We start from the raw sequence: 17996 nt of genomic DNA on the forward strand, positions 1-17996 counted from the left end.
TGGCCCTTTATGTTTGAAGCCCTAAACCGATTTGAGTTTCCAGCCCCGCTGATACGGTGGATTAGGCTGCTGTACACCGATCCTACGGCCAGGGCAAGAACCGGACGTTATGTGTCGGCTGAGTACCCAGTCCACCGGGGCACCAGACAGGGCTGCCCCTTGTCCCCATTGTTGTTCGTGTTGGCGTTGGAACCACTGGCCATCGCTCTCCGCCAATACGCGGAGGCAATGGGAGTACCAGTGGAGGGACGTCCCACATTCTATCTGTATACGCAGATGATATGTTATTATACCTCCGAGACCTGGAGGCTGATCACACGCTATTATATGACACCTTCCGCCGATTTGAAACAACATCGGGATTGGCCATTAACCCGGACAAATCTGTGGGATTTTACTACCGCGAGGGGCCTTGGCCGCCCTCTCTGCAGTTTGGCATTTACATGATCCCGGTAACCCAAACCAGCTTTAAATATCTGGGAATCCGCATATACAGGAAGTCGGAGGACCAGCTGGATGGTAATATTTCTAGGGCCATTACTGGTCTCCGGGGTAGTATTGGCTTTTGGACCTCGCTCCCCTTATCTGTTATGGGCCGCATTGCGATAGCAAAGATGGTAATGCTACCACGTCTGCTTTACTATTTCGTGAACCTGCCCATATGCATTCGGCGACGTACCTTTGAGTCCCTTAACTCCTTACTGATCACCCTCATATGAGGGTCGGGCAGGCGGCAGATTAGCTTGCGGAAACTACAACTCAGCACCTCTCAGGGGGGACTGGGTGCCCCCGACATCCAAGGCTACTTTTACGCAAGTCAACTCCAATGGCTGTCTTATTGGCTGGCAGGGAGAAATCTCCACGAAATCGGATGGACAGCAGGCCGGCTTGATCGGGGTGACTTACACGCCCTACTGCTACCCAGGAGTAGAATCCCGCGAGAGTGCCACCCCCTGCTCTGTACTGCTCTTCTATGTTGGAAGAAGGCTTTAGCTTACACGTCCACGGTCAAGCCATACGCAGATAATATTCCATTGCTGGGTATCCCGACACCACAGGGACGACTTACCAAATACGCCCTCAGGGATTGGACGGCGAATGGGATTGAGGGTGTGGGCAGTTTCTTCAGGGACAACCTATTGTTAGATCACTGCACCTTCGTGCGCGTGACTGGGACCTCGGACAGACATTACATGTTACATGCCACTGTCTCTCATTACATCAGGACGACTTAGGCGCCACAACGCATTCACCCACAGCAACACAAACTAGTAGACCTGGGTGCACTACATGGGGGCCGGCGGTCACTTGGTAAGATGGCTGTACACCGGGATTAGGACTCATGCTGCACTCTCCCTTGACGCACTGCGGGAGACCTGGTCACGGGATACAGTGGAGGAATTTACAGATATGACTTGGCGGGTGGCCCTGGAACATCCAAGGAGAGTCTCTAGAAATGTGAAATTTAAATATACTCAAGACATGATTCTTCACAGGGCATACCTTACCCCGGCGAGGATCCACAAGATGTTCCCCAATGCCTCCCACCAGTGCCCGCAATGTGGGGCAGACGAAGCAGACTTCCTCCACATGGTTTAGTCGTGCATTAGCGGTGCGTCCATTGGGGCGTAGGGGAGTAGCCCCACCAGCCACCATGGACCCGCATCGAGGCCGCCGGCCGCAATCCTAGTATATCTTCTAATTATAAAAGCCGCCCGTGGGAATTGCACAGGGGGGGGTGGCCTGCTGCAGCTTGAGTGACAGTCCACACTCAGGCTGCAGCAGACCGTAGTGCGCAGTGACAGTCCCGGCCGTTGGGGAACCTTCTCAAGCATGCGCACTGTAAGTTCCCCAGCGGGACCCAGGGGTGCTTGTTTGCTGCCACAGCCGGGTTTCCAAAGGGCGACAGGGCGAGCAGCAAATGTGACCCCCTAGCCAATCCTGGCGCTGCATGCAGCGCCAGGATTGGCTGGTCAACCGCGCAGCATCCATCATTGGATGCCGCGCGTGGTGGGGGTGGGACATCCTGATCCTGTCAAGGAAGATAATCGCGTGAAGGGCCCCAAACTAGCAGAAACCTGTGCTACTGCGTCGATTTTCTACTGGGGAAAGCTCTGACCGCGTACCCCAATGTCGGCCGAGGTGCGGCTGAAGAAGCTGGAGGAGATGTTGCTGGACAGAAGTTTCTTGGGCTTGGAGACCCTGCTGGACTTGTTGCTTTGCGTCCACCACGAGCTCAGCACCTCGCCCCTGGTGCAGGAGAAGTACATTGCAGACTTTCTGAAGCGCGGTAAGTCAGGCCGCTAAAGCTTTGTACTGTGCATCCAAGAACTGTGAGCCCACCCTGGGGTGCATTGCACCTGGTATGCACTTTGTTGTGCACAAGATTGTGGGTGGGGTGCACACGCTGGATGTGAGGTGCTAAAAGACACGAGAATAATTGTGTCTTACACGTGACCTAGATGTGATTTATTCCTGAATTTTCCAAGGGTTTGAAACACCGCAAAAAGTTTTGTGAATCAGCCCATTTGTGCAGAGTCAGGGGGTGGTACTTTCATCCCGTGCATAAAGCACAGCAACAGGTGATTGGTATTTCCTACCCAGTAATATTTGCGGAGACTCATTCTTAGCACTTCATGCAAAATAATAGGCGCGGAGACTCGAATTTGCCACTTTTCTTCTGTATAATGAGGTTAGCAACTACAGTTTGGTATTTCATGCTTTGCAGATACTCATGTCTGCCAGTTTTGGCTGAGGAACTGTAGAGCCGTGAACACTTTCACCTTGTCAGGTTAAGGACTAATACCGCCTCTATCATATCAGTTATTAAGTACTGGTTGATGTAGATGATCTCCCACCTAAGACTCCACACGTGTGTAATCACGGCACTTAATAGGCTTTCACATTTAATTTATCTTTCTTCCTCTATTATTAAAGTGTTGTGACTCAGGTTTGGTATTTTGTGCAGTGTAAAAAGTGCAGTCACTTAGTACTTCATGTAATTGCAAGTGCAGAGGCTCAGATTTGGCACTTTGTGCAGTACCAGGTTAGCAACTCCGCTTTAGTATTTCTTGCTCAATAATAGCGCAGTAAGTAACTCAGGCTGGTTTGTGCTCTCTTATAGTAAGTGCAGAATTTCAGGTTTGGGAATTCCGGCACTGTGATTGATGGTGATGCTAGAGTTGATACTTCCTGGTCTGTAATAAATGCCACTATACAGTATTTGCAAGTAACTGCTGTATTATACCCGCCACATTCAATTCTTGGTTATTCTCCCTCAAAAAATGTTCATCTTCTGCTGTGCAGTAATTGCAGCCCTCTAACTGTAAGGTCTAACCCCTTAGAGATCCTCCTGTAAAGGTGCAGTACTATCTGTACTCCATGTAGCTCCTGCTCCATAAGTGCAGATGTATAGCTCTGTGCTTTTGCTGAGTAAATCCATGTACGTGGTCTTTTCGTTACTTCTGTACACATGGAGGTCTTGTTTGGTCAGGTTAGAAACAGCTTTAATGGTTTTGCAGAACTTATATCATGAGTACACAGATAGAGGCACCGGGGTAACCACCCTCAGCCATTGGGTGTTGTAAGTGCCATTCACATGTTGATCAGCCCACATTACAGCCACTGGCTGTTGTAAATATTATTTAGAATGTCTGAAATAGTGTCAATTCACCAGCATATGTCCGTTTTGTTTGGTACATTTTGTATGTGATTCAAAATGAAAAGAGCCCACATTTTTATCCTGACTAAAATAAAATAAGAGAATTGTTTACAAAAAAAAGTACCATGGCCATTCTGTAAAAGCTAATGGGTATCTTTATCCTCTCTTTAAAATGGAGACAGTGTGTTGCCAACTTCACGGTATGGATGGAAGGGCATAGGCAGTCCTCAGGCTATGGGCTTATGCAGGCCAAGGCCTAGGGAAGAGGTATTATGTTTCGACCACAGGTGCTTGTAGAGAGTTGTCTCATGCACAGACAGCATCTCTTTTCACACTGCGCTGGAATGGTGTTGGGAAGGAGACAGCCGTCATCAAGCAGTTTCTTCCTGAAGTGTCGCAAGAACATAACATGCTCATAACCAGAGACTCTCTGCCTCTTCGTTAATCCATCAGAGAAGTTCTTTCCATGAGTGGGCTTATGTACAAAAGCCCTCTTTTCCTAGATTACTTTCGTAGAGGACGCACTCTTTGGAGACATTTCTGAAAACATTTCTAGCTGTAGTAAAGACTGATTCTCCTATACACGGCTTATCCTAGGAGAGAAGCATTATTTGAGAGGACGTTGCCCTAGCTGACGCAAATGATAGGAAAATCAAAATATTCTATCATGAGTGCATACATAGCATTTAACTTTCCCTTAGGGGCATTCGTCTATGCAGCCTACACTGTCAGGTCACTGTTACATGATTTTTAGGTGTTGGCTGAGGAAATGCAGCTGGGAAAAGACAGCCACGTCTTGCTTTTATAGAACAAGTCAAATTTCAATCTGATGTGTTCATTGCTAGTTTGTGTACATCTGCAACATTGTCAGAGATTGGAGCTGGGTGATATATCTGTATGAGACCCTGGAAAGATCTCGGAAAGCTTTGTTGAAAAACCTACCCTTTAATGAAGTAAAGGTGTTTGACCCTCTTGAATACTTTGTGAAGAAGTCAGAAGAGGGCTGCAAGTTTTCAACTCCAATCTATCCTCTTTCCAGAAGCTTTGGTTTTGTTTTCCCTGGACTTTTTGTCTTCCACCTTCATCTGCTGAGGTCTTTCATTGCAGGGGCTGTAGCAGGGTTGGCCCTTTCACTGCCAAGTCCCAGGTTGAAACCTTAATCACGCCTTCTACTCACAGAGCCCCAAAGTAAAGACCATACCAGGGATGTACAGGGAAGACTTCTGTACTTTTGAGAAGTCATGCAGTCAACACTGATGTATCCTTGGGTTCTCCAGGTAGTGGAGAGTGGGTATCGCATCAGCTTCTTAGCCATTCCAACAGATTTCTTTCAACCAACTCCTCTCTGTCCTATTAGGTGTCAAGGGTTGATGACAGGTATTCTGGACTTGGTCAACAAGGGTGCAGTAGGACAAAGGATGGAAGGAGAAAAGGCCTAGTGGGTTTATTTATTGATGTTATAATAATCCAAAAGCCTTCAGGTAATTTACATCCAATTATTGACTTAAAGAAAGTCAAGGCTGACATCCCATGTTCAAAATGGTTACCCTTCAGAACATCATACCCTAATAGTCCTAGGTGTATATCTGGCCTCTCTGAACTTTTTGGAAGCTCACCAACTGTTGGACCTGTCATCCTTGGTGTTGTTCCCCCAACGTTTTTACTTCAATCCTCCTGTTTGGCTGACTTTGTTTTGCTGGCCTTAGGACTCTGCTCACATTAACACTGCTAGTCAGTGCTACCATGCTTGTGCTCTGTCCCTAAAATATGATAACATTGGATTCCACCCAATCGGCACATTTCATTTACTTGAATGCCCTGTAAAGTAGAACTACATATACCCATGGCTTGTAAATTAAATGCTACTAGTGGGCTTGCAGCACTCATTGTGCCACCAACGTAAACAGCCTTTTAAACATTCACAATGCCTGACATTACAGCCTGTGTGTGCAGTTTTAAGCTGCCATTTCGACCTGGCAAAATACTCCTTTTTCCAGGCCTACATTTTTGTGGAATGTTTCTTTGCTTGAAAATGCACGATTCTTCTTTTTTTTCAAAATTTTCTTGGGGGGGTACCCCCCCAAACCGCCCTTTTGGGGTTCAGGCTCGCTTGCTGCGCTCGCTCGCTACGGTGCTGTATGCAAATCACTTTGCGCCCCACCGCTTTGAAATGTCACCCACCGCCCCTGTGGTCGTGCCCACGGTTGAGCGGGTACTGGAGCGAGGTGTGCCAGACGCTACGAGAGGTGTCCCAGATACAAGTGCGGGAGTGTGCACTGTACTGCCTGGCAGGTGCCCGGCCTCGCCCCAAGCCATTAAAACCCAAGTTGAGATTTGTGGAATTAGCCCTCCTCTTAGCGATCAGGAAAATCACAATGCAGTGGAAGTCCCCGAGAGCGCCTAGAGTGGAGACGTGGCGAACGGACGTAGTGAAATGGGGTAGAGCAGAATGTGTTGCCCTTAGGAGGGAGGAAGAAGGTGGGAGGCGAAAAATCCCGATGGCACTGGACTGGGAGGTCATGCTATTAGAATTGGAGGGTATGGACTGGCCCGTGTCCCACAACAACTGAACGCACTGAGGCCCTGAGGGAGGGTTGTAGAATGTATTGGTCCCTGAGGCAGAACGGAGGTAGTTGGAAAAGCCTCTATTTCATAATCCAGGTGGAGAGTGAATAATGCTGGGGAGCAAAGATAGACCTGTTAGGAGGGACTGAGCACCAAAGTTGGTAGGGTGGGGGAGGGATAGTTGGGGAGCGAGTGGGTGGGTATATGTACACGTCCTGCCAATAACAGAGACATTTCTTATAGTACGCAAGTTTGGAGGGTCAGGATCTAGGAGACGAAGCTCTGTTCTTTATATGTAGACGGGGAGACAATTGAAAAACGTGATGTATTGCATATACCTGTCGTAAATACTGTACATAAATGTGACTAATTTACATTCTCGAATAAAGTTCTTAAAAAAAAAAAAACAAGCGAGTCAGGAGGAATCTGTAACCTGATGTAGATGGGGTCCGATGGAGAAGCTTTATATTTTGTATCCACCCTGAGAGTGATGATTCTAGCTCACGCGGGGTCTTTAAAAATATTCTCTGTATGACGTAGCATAACCTAAAGCATAGGGAGGTACTGGGTTGCCCTATGCGTGGTACAGAGTGCCTCAAAAAGGAAATCCTCCTCAAGAAGTTCCTGTGTAACTGGACCTCATGATATGTAGTGGCCCTACCAATGAGTTCCTGGTATGAGGTGGAATCATCAGAAGGAGATGGCCAAGGAGGGTGTAAGTCTGGATAAGTGTTCCCTACAGGGTCAATATAATAGGTGGTCCAGGGGTCAGTAGGCAGTGGCCTTGTATCGAACCTGTCATTTCCTGCCGCATGCCCACCTGTGAAAGAATGTAGCGACCCTTGAGGTGTGATGTTGAAGGGATCTCCCTGAGAGTGAGGTGGAGATGGTGAATCCGGTAGAGGTGGTGGTAGGAGGTAGAGGTGGTGGTAGGAGGTAGAGGTGGTGGTGGAGGCAGTAAACGACTGGTGGCCATCTCTGACTTCTTCCTCTTGGCCGGCACCGGCTGATCGATAGCTTCTCCAAAAGAGTTTGCATTTTAATGGTGGAGGAGCCGAAACCAAAGCTTTCGCAAGAATGTGCCTAGTATAAGGCTGGATATGGATCTGCTTTTGGCATGCATTCAATTTCTCCTGCAACTTATGGAAAATAGGTTCCATTAGCTTGCAAGGGACGGATTTTGGAGCAAGATTTGGAAGGTTTCAGTGCGGAGGTCAGTGCCGGAGATGAAGCTGGTCGGCTTGGCACCGAGGTGGTCGATGTCAATGGCTTTGGCTGGTGTTTGGGCGCTGTGCCTGAGGGAGGGGCATCTGAATCAGTCTTTCAGTGCCAACCATGGCTGGAAGACAGTGGTGACCGGGAGCCTTGGGCTCGGAAGGAACCAAACGTCTCTTAGGGTGAGGGACAGCAGCTTCCGTACTCACAGTCTGTTGAGTTGGTGGAACTTCCTGTATCTCCAAGTAGATCTTGAATTCAGAGTTGGAGCTGCTCTCAATGAAGAACGTCTCTTCCTCTGCCGCGAAAGCCTCAGGGAGTTCTTCCTCCTCTTCCTTGACATTTTGATGGTCAAAGATGTAGGAAGTGTCTTTGATATCCCTCTGCTGCATTTCTCTTCGACGTGTGCAACAGTCTCTGAGAGTCTTCTTCGAGTGGAAAAAACAACAGGCCTCCCAATCCTCCTACCTATGTTCTAGTGGCAAACACCGGTTACAGATGTGATGGAGATCGGTCAGGAGGTATTTGGCTTGGCAGCTTGGCCAGAAACAGAAAGGGGTCATCCGTTCTATCACCAGCAGGGCATTCTCTGGTGAACCTCGAAAGGATCAAAATGTAGGCCGCTAATGGCGAGGCCCTTGAGGGCCACGGGTTAAGCTCATCAATTTGACACGTGATAACGTTTTCTATACTTCAATATGCAAGATGAAGTATGCAATAGAAAACAACACTGGCGAGGAGAAGGGTGGAGCATGACCTGAAAAGAGCACCATAACTGTCTTGACCTGGAGAGCAGGCACACACATCCGAGGCCGATGGCGAAAAGAAAACTAACAATAGAGTTGATGCACATGCGCATTATCACTAAGAGGAGGAGTCACTATACTTTTTGACTCGAAAGGCTTCTTCGAAGAAAATATAACACATATCCGGAACCAACACTAGAGTACAGGAGTATGCAAAGCATGTGTATCTACAACCACAAATGCCTCATAGCATGCTAGTTTTGTGAATGTTTCCATTCGTTTGGATTCCCTGTCCAGTGGAGTGGTTGTGGACAAATTGGGTTTGAGGGGCTAGAGGATGCTTTTACCACTGAGCTTTCTGGTGTGGATCAATCAATCAATATGGTGTGTGGAGTGATGGAGCAAATACCAGGGTCTCCAGGTGCAGGCCTTAGCAGTCTCGCCACTATCCAGTTGACTGGGAGTAAGATCCTGGTTTTTCCCAGGTGCCCACAGAACATCACTGAGCGTCTTATTAAAAGGAAGCAAAAGTTCTTGGCTGGTCGGTTCTGTATTACTGACCACAGTAATTACATTAGGAGTTGCGTCTCTCTCCGGCTCATCATAGCAAAGGAAGAAGATTCATCAGTTGCCACAGCCTGTTTTGGAGAGGATAACTCAATGTCTGGTGATGTGTCTAACTTAATGGCATCCTGCAGGTCTTCAAAGATATCTACTTCATCCACACCCCTTCATAGTAAGCATTATCATTATGTTGTTGAAAGGTTTTGAAGTGGGTATAATATTATAGTCCAGAGGGTAGGAGCTGAGCTTCAGTGTCAGACAAAACTATTAGATTTGCATCTGCTATTGATGACGTCAGAACTGGCATCGAGGCTTGGGCCTTTGCTATTGGTCACAGCAAGGGGATGGAGCCAGTGGCACAGGGCTTGTAGAAGGGGTCAACCTCTAACATAATTTGTTTGGCATGGATGGAGCCGCCAACATGAATCTGACCGGCATCCACCTATGATCCTTGGGGCCTGATGGTGATCCAGTGCAATTTGGTGGTACCAAAGATATTGGTCATGGCCTCTTGCAGCTGACATTTTGTCCACTGGGGAAGGAGGTCAAGCAGTGCACTTCAGTGGTTAGTTTTGTGGTGCCCCTCCACAGCCTGGAGGTACCTGGGACATTATGCAACTCTGAACAGTGCAAGTGCAAGACATCTGAGATAAATTTTTTGACTTCTTATGGGACCTTCTGGACTTACCTGAACTACGCAAATTCGATTTGGAGTGCTTGCATGTGCAACTTCGGGAACAAGAGCGTGAGTGTCTGCACCCTCTATGCCGACCAGCACAGATTCTGCATGCAGAGCTTGGTGATGGCCAATGTGGCCTCCCAGTCTTGGATGGTCTTGCGGTTCATCCCTGCAGGGCAAGGATGTGTTTGAGTTGTGTGAGATACAGAGGCAGAAGAGGCAGCTGTTGTGGGTGTCTGTCAACGACGACTGCCTGAAACAGTTACAACCTGGTTTAAACTCCGTTCTTATAGGGCCAATTTATACACACTATTGGAGTAGAAACATCGAAATTTGAGGGAGAAAAGTCTGCCAAATAGACAGATGTCTAGCTCCAGATCAGTAGTGGAAGGTGCAGAAAAAAAGGAATTGAAGCCAGAGATGGTGCAAAAACAAAGGATTGGACGCCAGAGATGGCACATTTATTAGGGTCCCGATGTCACATCAGGGGACAGGATGGATTCGACACTGAGTGGCATAATGCCACCCTACAACCTGTGAGGGAACTTTAAAAAACAAAAAAGCTTCCAGATCCAGTTTAGCTTCAGGTGAAATTCACAAGGTGAGGACTCTGCCATTAGAAGTCTTTGTCAAAAAGAAAGGAAGTGATGACAGCACACAGAAGTGGTGCATGTATGGGGGCCCTGAAATCCCATCTGAGGTATGTTGGATCTGATGAGGAGCTGCACAAGGCCACCCAATGGCATGTGCGGGAATGGTACAAAGGTTTCTGGATCCAATCTGCCACCTGGGGAAATTCACAAAGGGAAGGGATCTCTTAGAACTCTCTATCGGAAATAATAGGGCTAGAGAAAAGCTACACTCACAGCAGCATTCCCAAAACTTCAAATAACCCATACAAAGCTTTTATTTAAAGAAAACAGCACACTACAGGTGGTCAGTAGGCAGACCCAACTGTGGAACCAGACCCAAGTGTAACATCATCCTCCACCACCAGTGATAAGCAACAAGTGCCAACGGTCAAGATTAAGTTCCAACCCTACAGATATCTTGCACTGATGCACTATGATTGTCTTTGATTCTGTTAGGTTTGACTGGTGGATCGGAACATAATTAATTTGGGGTTAGCAAAGTTTACTAGTTATAGGCCAGGGAGATGAGATGATCATGACCAGCTACTCAAAGAAGCGGTCTAAAGATGATAAAGCGCTGGTTCAAAATTCATAAAACAAACTATCACATTATTTAACAATGGTTAAAAGTTAAACCGGTCACTTGGCCCAGTGCCCAGAGTCAACCCTTTTTAGGTTGGTAGCCAACCAAAAGAATCAAATGAAGAGGAGCAATTTTTATCAACAATCAAAAAAAATCATATGTTCGACAGCTTCCAGGGGAAGAAACAGTCAGTTTTACCAAAGAAGGAGGTAAGTATAAACAATTCTTATTTTATTGTACTAATATATATTGAGACAAGAATTTATTTGACAATTATATACTTTAAAAAAAATAATATACTGATCATATAAGAGTTAAGATTTCTAAAGAACATACCTTTAAATCCCCTGGTTCACCATCATACACAATTTAAATTTCTAATGCAATCAACAATCATTTACGTACTTTAAATCTGCACTGATTCCTAAATTTCCTTTCATATTCAAACCATCACTTTAAGCATCACAAAAATAATAGGTTTCACCACATTAAATTGCAGCAGACCATATAATACTCTAATTCAAGTTAATCTGTTGCCATCTTAAACTAAGTTCCTAGGAGAGTTGGTACTTAAAATACAGTTAACCAATACAATTACATACTCTGCTCTTCCAAGTACCAATATATAATATTCTGATCCATGTTCGATTTCAATCAGTAAAGTTATTTCACCGCTCTCTTCTTTCTTCTTCCTTTAACTTGCTTTCTTATGTTAGAGAGTCTATATTCTGTGAAAGACCCCTGAGGAGGCAGCAGCTCACCCCAGAACACGTGTAGGCTTGGCTCAATTAAGAAAATTAAAAATTCTTGGATATCACATTAAGAGGCTAAATACAATTATAACAAATGTGATCTTCATGAATGTCATCATAAGAAAACACTGCAGATGATGGCGACACTTCAATCGCTCAAGATAGCAAGTTGTGACTACAAACAAAATCTAGAGGCTAAACAATTGCAACAAAACATGATCTTTATCAACATCATTATAAGAAAATGTTGTAGATGACGGGGCCTCTTTATTAAACATAAATAAATGTATATCATTGTTAAATTTGAAAAAGTAATCTTGATATATTTTTTGCAACAAAATAAAAATTGTTTATTCTTACCACCTTCTTTGGTAAAAACATGTTGTTTCTTCAACTATAAGCTGTTGAACATTATCACAATGTCTAATGGTGCTATTGTGAGACAAATGATGGGAAAGGGGTGGTTAAGCCATGCAAACATCTAGGTTCTTGAAAGAATTTCTCCTGAGAACAATCTGGCTCTTGACATAAGGTTGGCACGAAGATCACCTGATACCTCTAAGTAAGCCACCTTTAGAGGTTTAACACAAGTCAATCTGGTAAATTACAAATAAGGAGGACTAGATTACCAATGGAACCAATGGAACCAAGCCCCTAGCAAATGTGACTGCCTTTAAAAATAAAACATTAATACATGGAAAACACAAGGGTATAGACTCAATGGTTTCAACGAGTAGACCCTTGGAATTTGGTTAACAACAACAGTCCGTTACAGGAGCAGAGGGCATCAATTTAGGCCAGACTAAAACATTTCTACAAATGTTGCAAAAACCTTTCCCTCCTTCAAACCACCACAAGGTTTATCTGAAAACTCAAAAGCACCAGCTAAACACTTCATGGAAAAGGCAACAGATATATTGAAGCCTTCCTGAAGAAACATCAACATTTGCAACTGTTAATTGCATGGATGCAGATACTTTTCTCCACAGCAAGCCATCCAGGTGGGCCAGTGGGCATTATGTGCCTAGAATATTAAGGTGTCTGAAAGGATAAACAGCTAAAGCTAGGCCTGTGAGTAGTCCATGGTGGTGTAGCCTCAGCCTTTCACTTTTCAGAGCAAAAGTTGAAATCTCTGAACAATATTGAAGGCAACACCAGATATGCCAGGGGACAAAGCAAAGCTGTGAATGCCCACTGAGTCAGAGCCAATTATATCAACAGGGGGGAATCATCTCATCTACCTTAAGAAGGATACTCTGCAGAACTTTAAGAAGCTCGCTCTACTAATCTTGGTCAGGACCAGCAGGATCCTGGGGAAAAATGTGGAAAGGAAATAAACAGCACACTCAGCCAAGGGCACTGAAGAACATCCAGCTTCTCCCCTCCTAAAATCTTGTACAAATTGGAGAGCAAGTCCCGTCCCGCAAAGAGATCATATACTGACATTTGGAAATTTCCACCTAAAGCTGTCCTAGGTGAGACCATAACCTTGAGGGGAAAAATCTGCTCACCTTTCTAAGAATGTTGACAACTGTCCTGATCTGCATGATTTCTAGGGACAGCAAGTTTCTATTTGCCCAGATAATTTCCGCTACCACAGACAACAATGTGCCAGAACTGGTTAAGACCTGTCTTAATATAAGCCTTGGAGCTTCTATTGTCCACCCTTAAAAACATTGCTGGGTTTAGGACTAATGATGGAAATATCCTGCCCGCCAGCAAGGGCAGAGGCATATTCTTCTGCATTGAGGAGTAGCCTGCCTCCACTAGGAACAAGAGACCCTAAGTTGGCAAGAATTCAGAGTAGCCCAATCAGACTCTTCCGAGGAGTCCATAGTGTGAATCAGAAGATATAGAAGGATCTATGGGATTAACCACCAATTCAACCTTCCTTGAATCTGCCACAGGAGTGTAGTAATGGTATTGAAGTCTGCAATCTGGGTTCAAATGCCCAAGAACTTGTCTTGTAAAGGGACTCGGAAAGAGCCATGATCAAGGGACCTCAGAGACTGGAGTTACTTAGAAGAACATTAATACCAAATAGTGAGTGCAGTCTTTCAGGTAATCTAGGAAGAGATTAGTACACCTTTGCTCACTATACCGCCAAATCTACTGTGTCTCCCCATACAGTGAGCCATACTCGGTCTGGGCCCTTTTTACGTCTACAACTTCTCGATTTACAGCTGGAACGTCACAGTACTAGCCTTAAAAAGGTGGGGCACCCTCAGATCAGTTTGAAATCCTGCAACAATAAATCAGAAATCTAGACAAAAGGCAAGATGTGACTTCTGGGTCTCTCAGTACTATGCAGATTTCTAAAATTCATCACTGCGTACGAGTACATCTACTCCTCTATGCAGTCCACTTGTAAAAAGGAGACAATTGGGATCACAACTACTTTAAGCATCAAAAGTGTGCAAAAGCAACAATAGGTCCAGGAGCATACTAAAGAAATCACAACAAGGTTGGAAAGCGATTATACAGCCAACACTTAAATGCCCATAAATCCAGGGTTACAGTGGCAAGGGCCACATATGCCCCTTAACAGCAACCAATATTAAGGAGGCCTATGCCTGCTAGTTGTGATTGGAACCATGAGCAGTACAATACTTCAAGGAGGCGCTTTTCTTCTGTAACTGTCAGCCCGGAAGACTGCCTCAGATATTCTCATAAGTCCTTGAAAACATATACATTACTGCTTGAAAAATAAGTGGGACTACAGTTTTATCAACTTCTTAGAAAAAAATATGGTAAATGCCAAATGTTCAAAGGCCATGCTTAAACTTGCACCATCACTTGATATCTTTAAGATCCTTACCTTATGTGGGTGGCAGGGAGTGATTCATATTGTCGAGAGAGAAACAGTTCTCTGTGTTTTAACTGATGCTTCTGTTTTTCTGTTAAATCTTCTTCTATTGGATTTTCGCATTCTTCTTCAACTTCCTCTGTGATTGTGGGAAGAGAAGACATAATTGAACTATCTCAGTACGGTACGGAAATATGAAATATTTATCAATCGTAAATTTTGCATTCTTGTTTCATTTTGTTTTCCAATACATAGTGTCACAATAAATACAATCAATCTTTGTGTTGCATATAAATGTAAGAATGATGTGCAGTGAGTTAAATGACAAAATCGACCTCTAATCAGTTTATGTTGACATTGTACATATAGGCATAATAGCATTTGTGTTATAAACCAAATGTGATAAAAAGCAGTAAACTTGAGCTATTTTAAAACCTGCACTGGCAAAACCAATATGTTGGTCTTGGAGGGCTTTGGCAACAGTATTTATTTTTTATTGCAAGTATACGTCAGGAAGATAAATTGAAAAAGTAGACATGCCATATGCTGGCAAAAAAAAAAAAAAAAAACACACACACTGATGGGGCCATTGTACTAATGATATTTTTTTAATGACACGTTTTTGTTGTGTCATTCTTTTTTAGAAATTAACATTATTATTATTAGTTTAATTAAGAAGAATAGATCACCATCTGCCCAAGCACTCAAAACTGTGAGTTACTAAACTGCAAACTGTGGTGGGCGGAAACAAAATGTGAACGTGTATTCCCAAAACACTCTGTTTGCATATTATGCATGAACTCTGTATGTACATTATGAACGTTCTTGAAAAATACTAGGCTGCCAAGATAACTAATGCCGTCTCTAAAGCAAGACCTACAAAATGTATTTAGCCACAAATGCATACTTACGTCAATGTCTGTTTGTATGTATAAGTATATACATTTTTAAAATGTATCACTGATTGGAGGGTGAGACTGAGGGATTGAAAGGATATGTGATAAAAGAAGGCCATTCGTTTTTTGTTCTGAAGGATTTAGCTCGGCAGAACTGGATCACGTCAAGGATAATTGTCAACTTTAGCACCCAGAAACAGTAATTCAAAAAAGGTTGCAGTTTGAAGATGGATTCAGGTAAGAACCAGCTTGGTGCTTAATGTGCTCAAAGTATCATATGGAATAGGTTTTGATATCCAGCACTACAGACCAAAATTGCTATAAGATGATAGAGGTCCGTAAGGAATGTCTTTGGAAATATCTGAGAGCTATAGTAAGTAATAATACTCTTGCATAAACACACAGTATAGTGAGCCAAATAGCAACTGTGAAAAAAAAATCAAAAGTCCAGAAGAAACAGGTTTCAGATTTGTGTACCAAATTTTATTTTGAACATGGTTTCAAAAAGTTCAGATATATACGACATTCAAACAGCCAACACGTATCATCCAAGACTGGACTTCTTCAAGGCAAAGTGTGACGTAAGCAATGTCACAGCTAGTGCTATCGGTCTATGTATCAGTCCACAGTTCACAATAGATTGCGGATCTCAAGCTTCACTCCAAATACGTCTTATTGACAATTTGCTCACAGGAAATACAGCGTATATAGTTTATAGTACTCGTATATCAGCCAATGACAGAATACAGACAATTCCAAATATAATAAACAAGGGGGTATAAATCAGACCCTTAATGCGGCACCAGAATCAGTACTCCAAGCTGCAATGTAGCAGACAAGTATCGGCAAGAAATCACTGTGAATTACACTCTTGTTCTGAAGCTACACTTAATCTGAGATGTAATTACAGTTTAAAAGCGCTGAAAATATGAACTTTTGCCAAACTGGATACTCTACGATATTGACCATATCTTGTTCCTCAATGGTTCACAAAACTGCACTATCAACTGCGAAATTGACCTAACATGCTGGATGTTATCCCATAACCTTTAAAAGTGCATTTATAAAATGTAATAATAGTGAGCAGATAATGCCTTGATCAAGAGAGATGTCTCAACTACATACACAAGTTGCTATCTAAGTCTAAATATGAAGGAGTTCTAAAGAAAAACTCGCAGACAAACAAGAATAACATTTTGTTAGATAGCATTAGTTGTAGAGTGTAAGGCAAGGGTAAATTGTAATTGAAACTAAATTAATCCATAAGGATCACTGACATAAAATCAACACTACTAATATCGACTAACAACATTTGTGACACTAATATCGACCACAAAAATATTGACATCCTATATTTAATAAAAAATACACAATATCTAAATAAAAATATTGACAATAAAAACGCCAATAAATCTAATTTCGAAAACAGAAATATCGTAAAAAATATTGTAACCATTAAACCAACATTCAAAACAAAAATATCAAAACCAAAAATAGACCACATTATCGTAAACACACAAATATCAACACCTCAAAAATGATAAAATGAACACAAAACATAATATAAACAAACGTACGCCACCCGATATAAGCAACTAAAATATAAAAATTAAATAAAAAAGCACTACAAAACTGACATTAAATGAATAATTTTTACAAACAAATCTACTAAAAAACAATATTGTATACATTCACTACATTATAAATTAACAGAAAAAGAAATACTAACATGTAACTAATTATACACATAACAATAAAAAAATATATCAAATAATTAGTGTTTACCAAAAAAGGAAACAACTGCCAAAACTATTTAAACCCATCCTTCAAAATTCAATCAAAAACAACTACAAAACAAATAAACTAATAAAAATGAAAGGACAATTAAGTAAACCCTATATAAACCAATGGAAAATCAACATAAATCTGTATTACAGTAGCAAAATACCAGGAAAAGCAAAATCTCTGCCGAATTTCTTGTACGTCATCACACTGCCACGTCCAAGGCTTCTAATTCAACTTTACAAAGTAAAAATTATTTAATAATTAAACAAAAGAAAACTAAATCAAACCAAAACAAACTAAACAAATAACCTAATTTTATCATGAATTATTTCTCCTCTACAGAATACACAAACTATACCAAATTAACAGCAAACATACAAGAAAGTCATCCAAACAAAGTATAAATTAAAAACATACTAATACAAGAACTAAAATTCCAAACTCACAATCCCCACTAACCCCTCCCCAAAATACAAACAATACTGTTAACCCCTTCCCTGCACCGCAAATTCCAAGGTGGCGCAGGGGGACTAGGGGGTGGGCGTGGCGCTTCGGCACTCATGACGGCTCCACGCCGTCATGCCTCACGAGCGGCGTGTGCTCATGACATCGCGGTGCCGTCACAACCGCGCCCACTCATTAATTCTCCCGCACAGGCTGGGAATTAGTGCCGCCTGGGAGAAGTGGCAGCTGCATGACGGCTCCACGCCGTCATGAGCACACGCCTACCGTGACTTATGACAGCGTAGAGCCGTCATGAGCACCGAAGGCGTTAAACAAATACATTGAAATAATATTTGTATTCAACAGACAAAAAGCAAGCACTGCACCCAAAGACTAACAGAAGATATTACAAAAACCCACAATTTCTACAAAACAATACAGGTAAGTATATTTTAAACTTTTATTATTTTTAATACAAATAAAACATGTATCATATATTTAACATTTTCTAAATAAATCTCTCATAACAGTTCAAATAAAAAATGACCGAAGGGGCAAAATTCATAACATCGCAAAAGAGAAAATATTTACTATGCTATATGGGATACGGTCTGCACCCAAGAGAAACAAACAGCTGACATATTAATTAGAAATGCACTAAGTACTAC

General features: G+C 43.0%; 1 protein-coding gene across 5 annotated transcripts in view; it reads right to left on the reverse strand.

The window, feature by feature from the left end:
• The window catches only part of MTA3 (metastasis associated 1 family member 3), a 771323-nt gene that overhangs the window by 592566 nt on the left and 160761 nt on the right, over positions 1 to 17996 (reverse strand). For all 5 annotated transcript variants that reach the window (XM_078649696.1, XM_078649694.1, XM_078649692.1 and 2 more), the window contains exon 4: positions 14216 to 14342. In XM_078649696.1, the coding sequence (XP_078505822.1) occupies positions 14216 to 14342 (127 nt within the window). The remainder of the gene's footprint in view (positions 1 to 14215; positions 14343 to 17996) is intronic.

The sequence above is a fragment of the Lissotriton helveticus genome, chromosome 6 (assembly GCF_964261635.1).
Source record: "Lissotriton helveticus chromosome 6, aLisHel1.1, whole genome shotgun sequence".
Taxonomy (NCBI): Eukaryota; Metazoa; Chordata; class Amphibia; order Caudata; family Salamandridae; genus Lissotriton; species Lissotriton helveticus.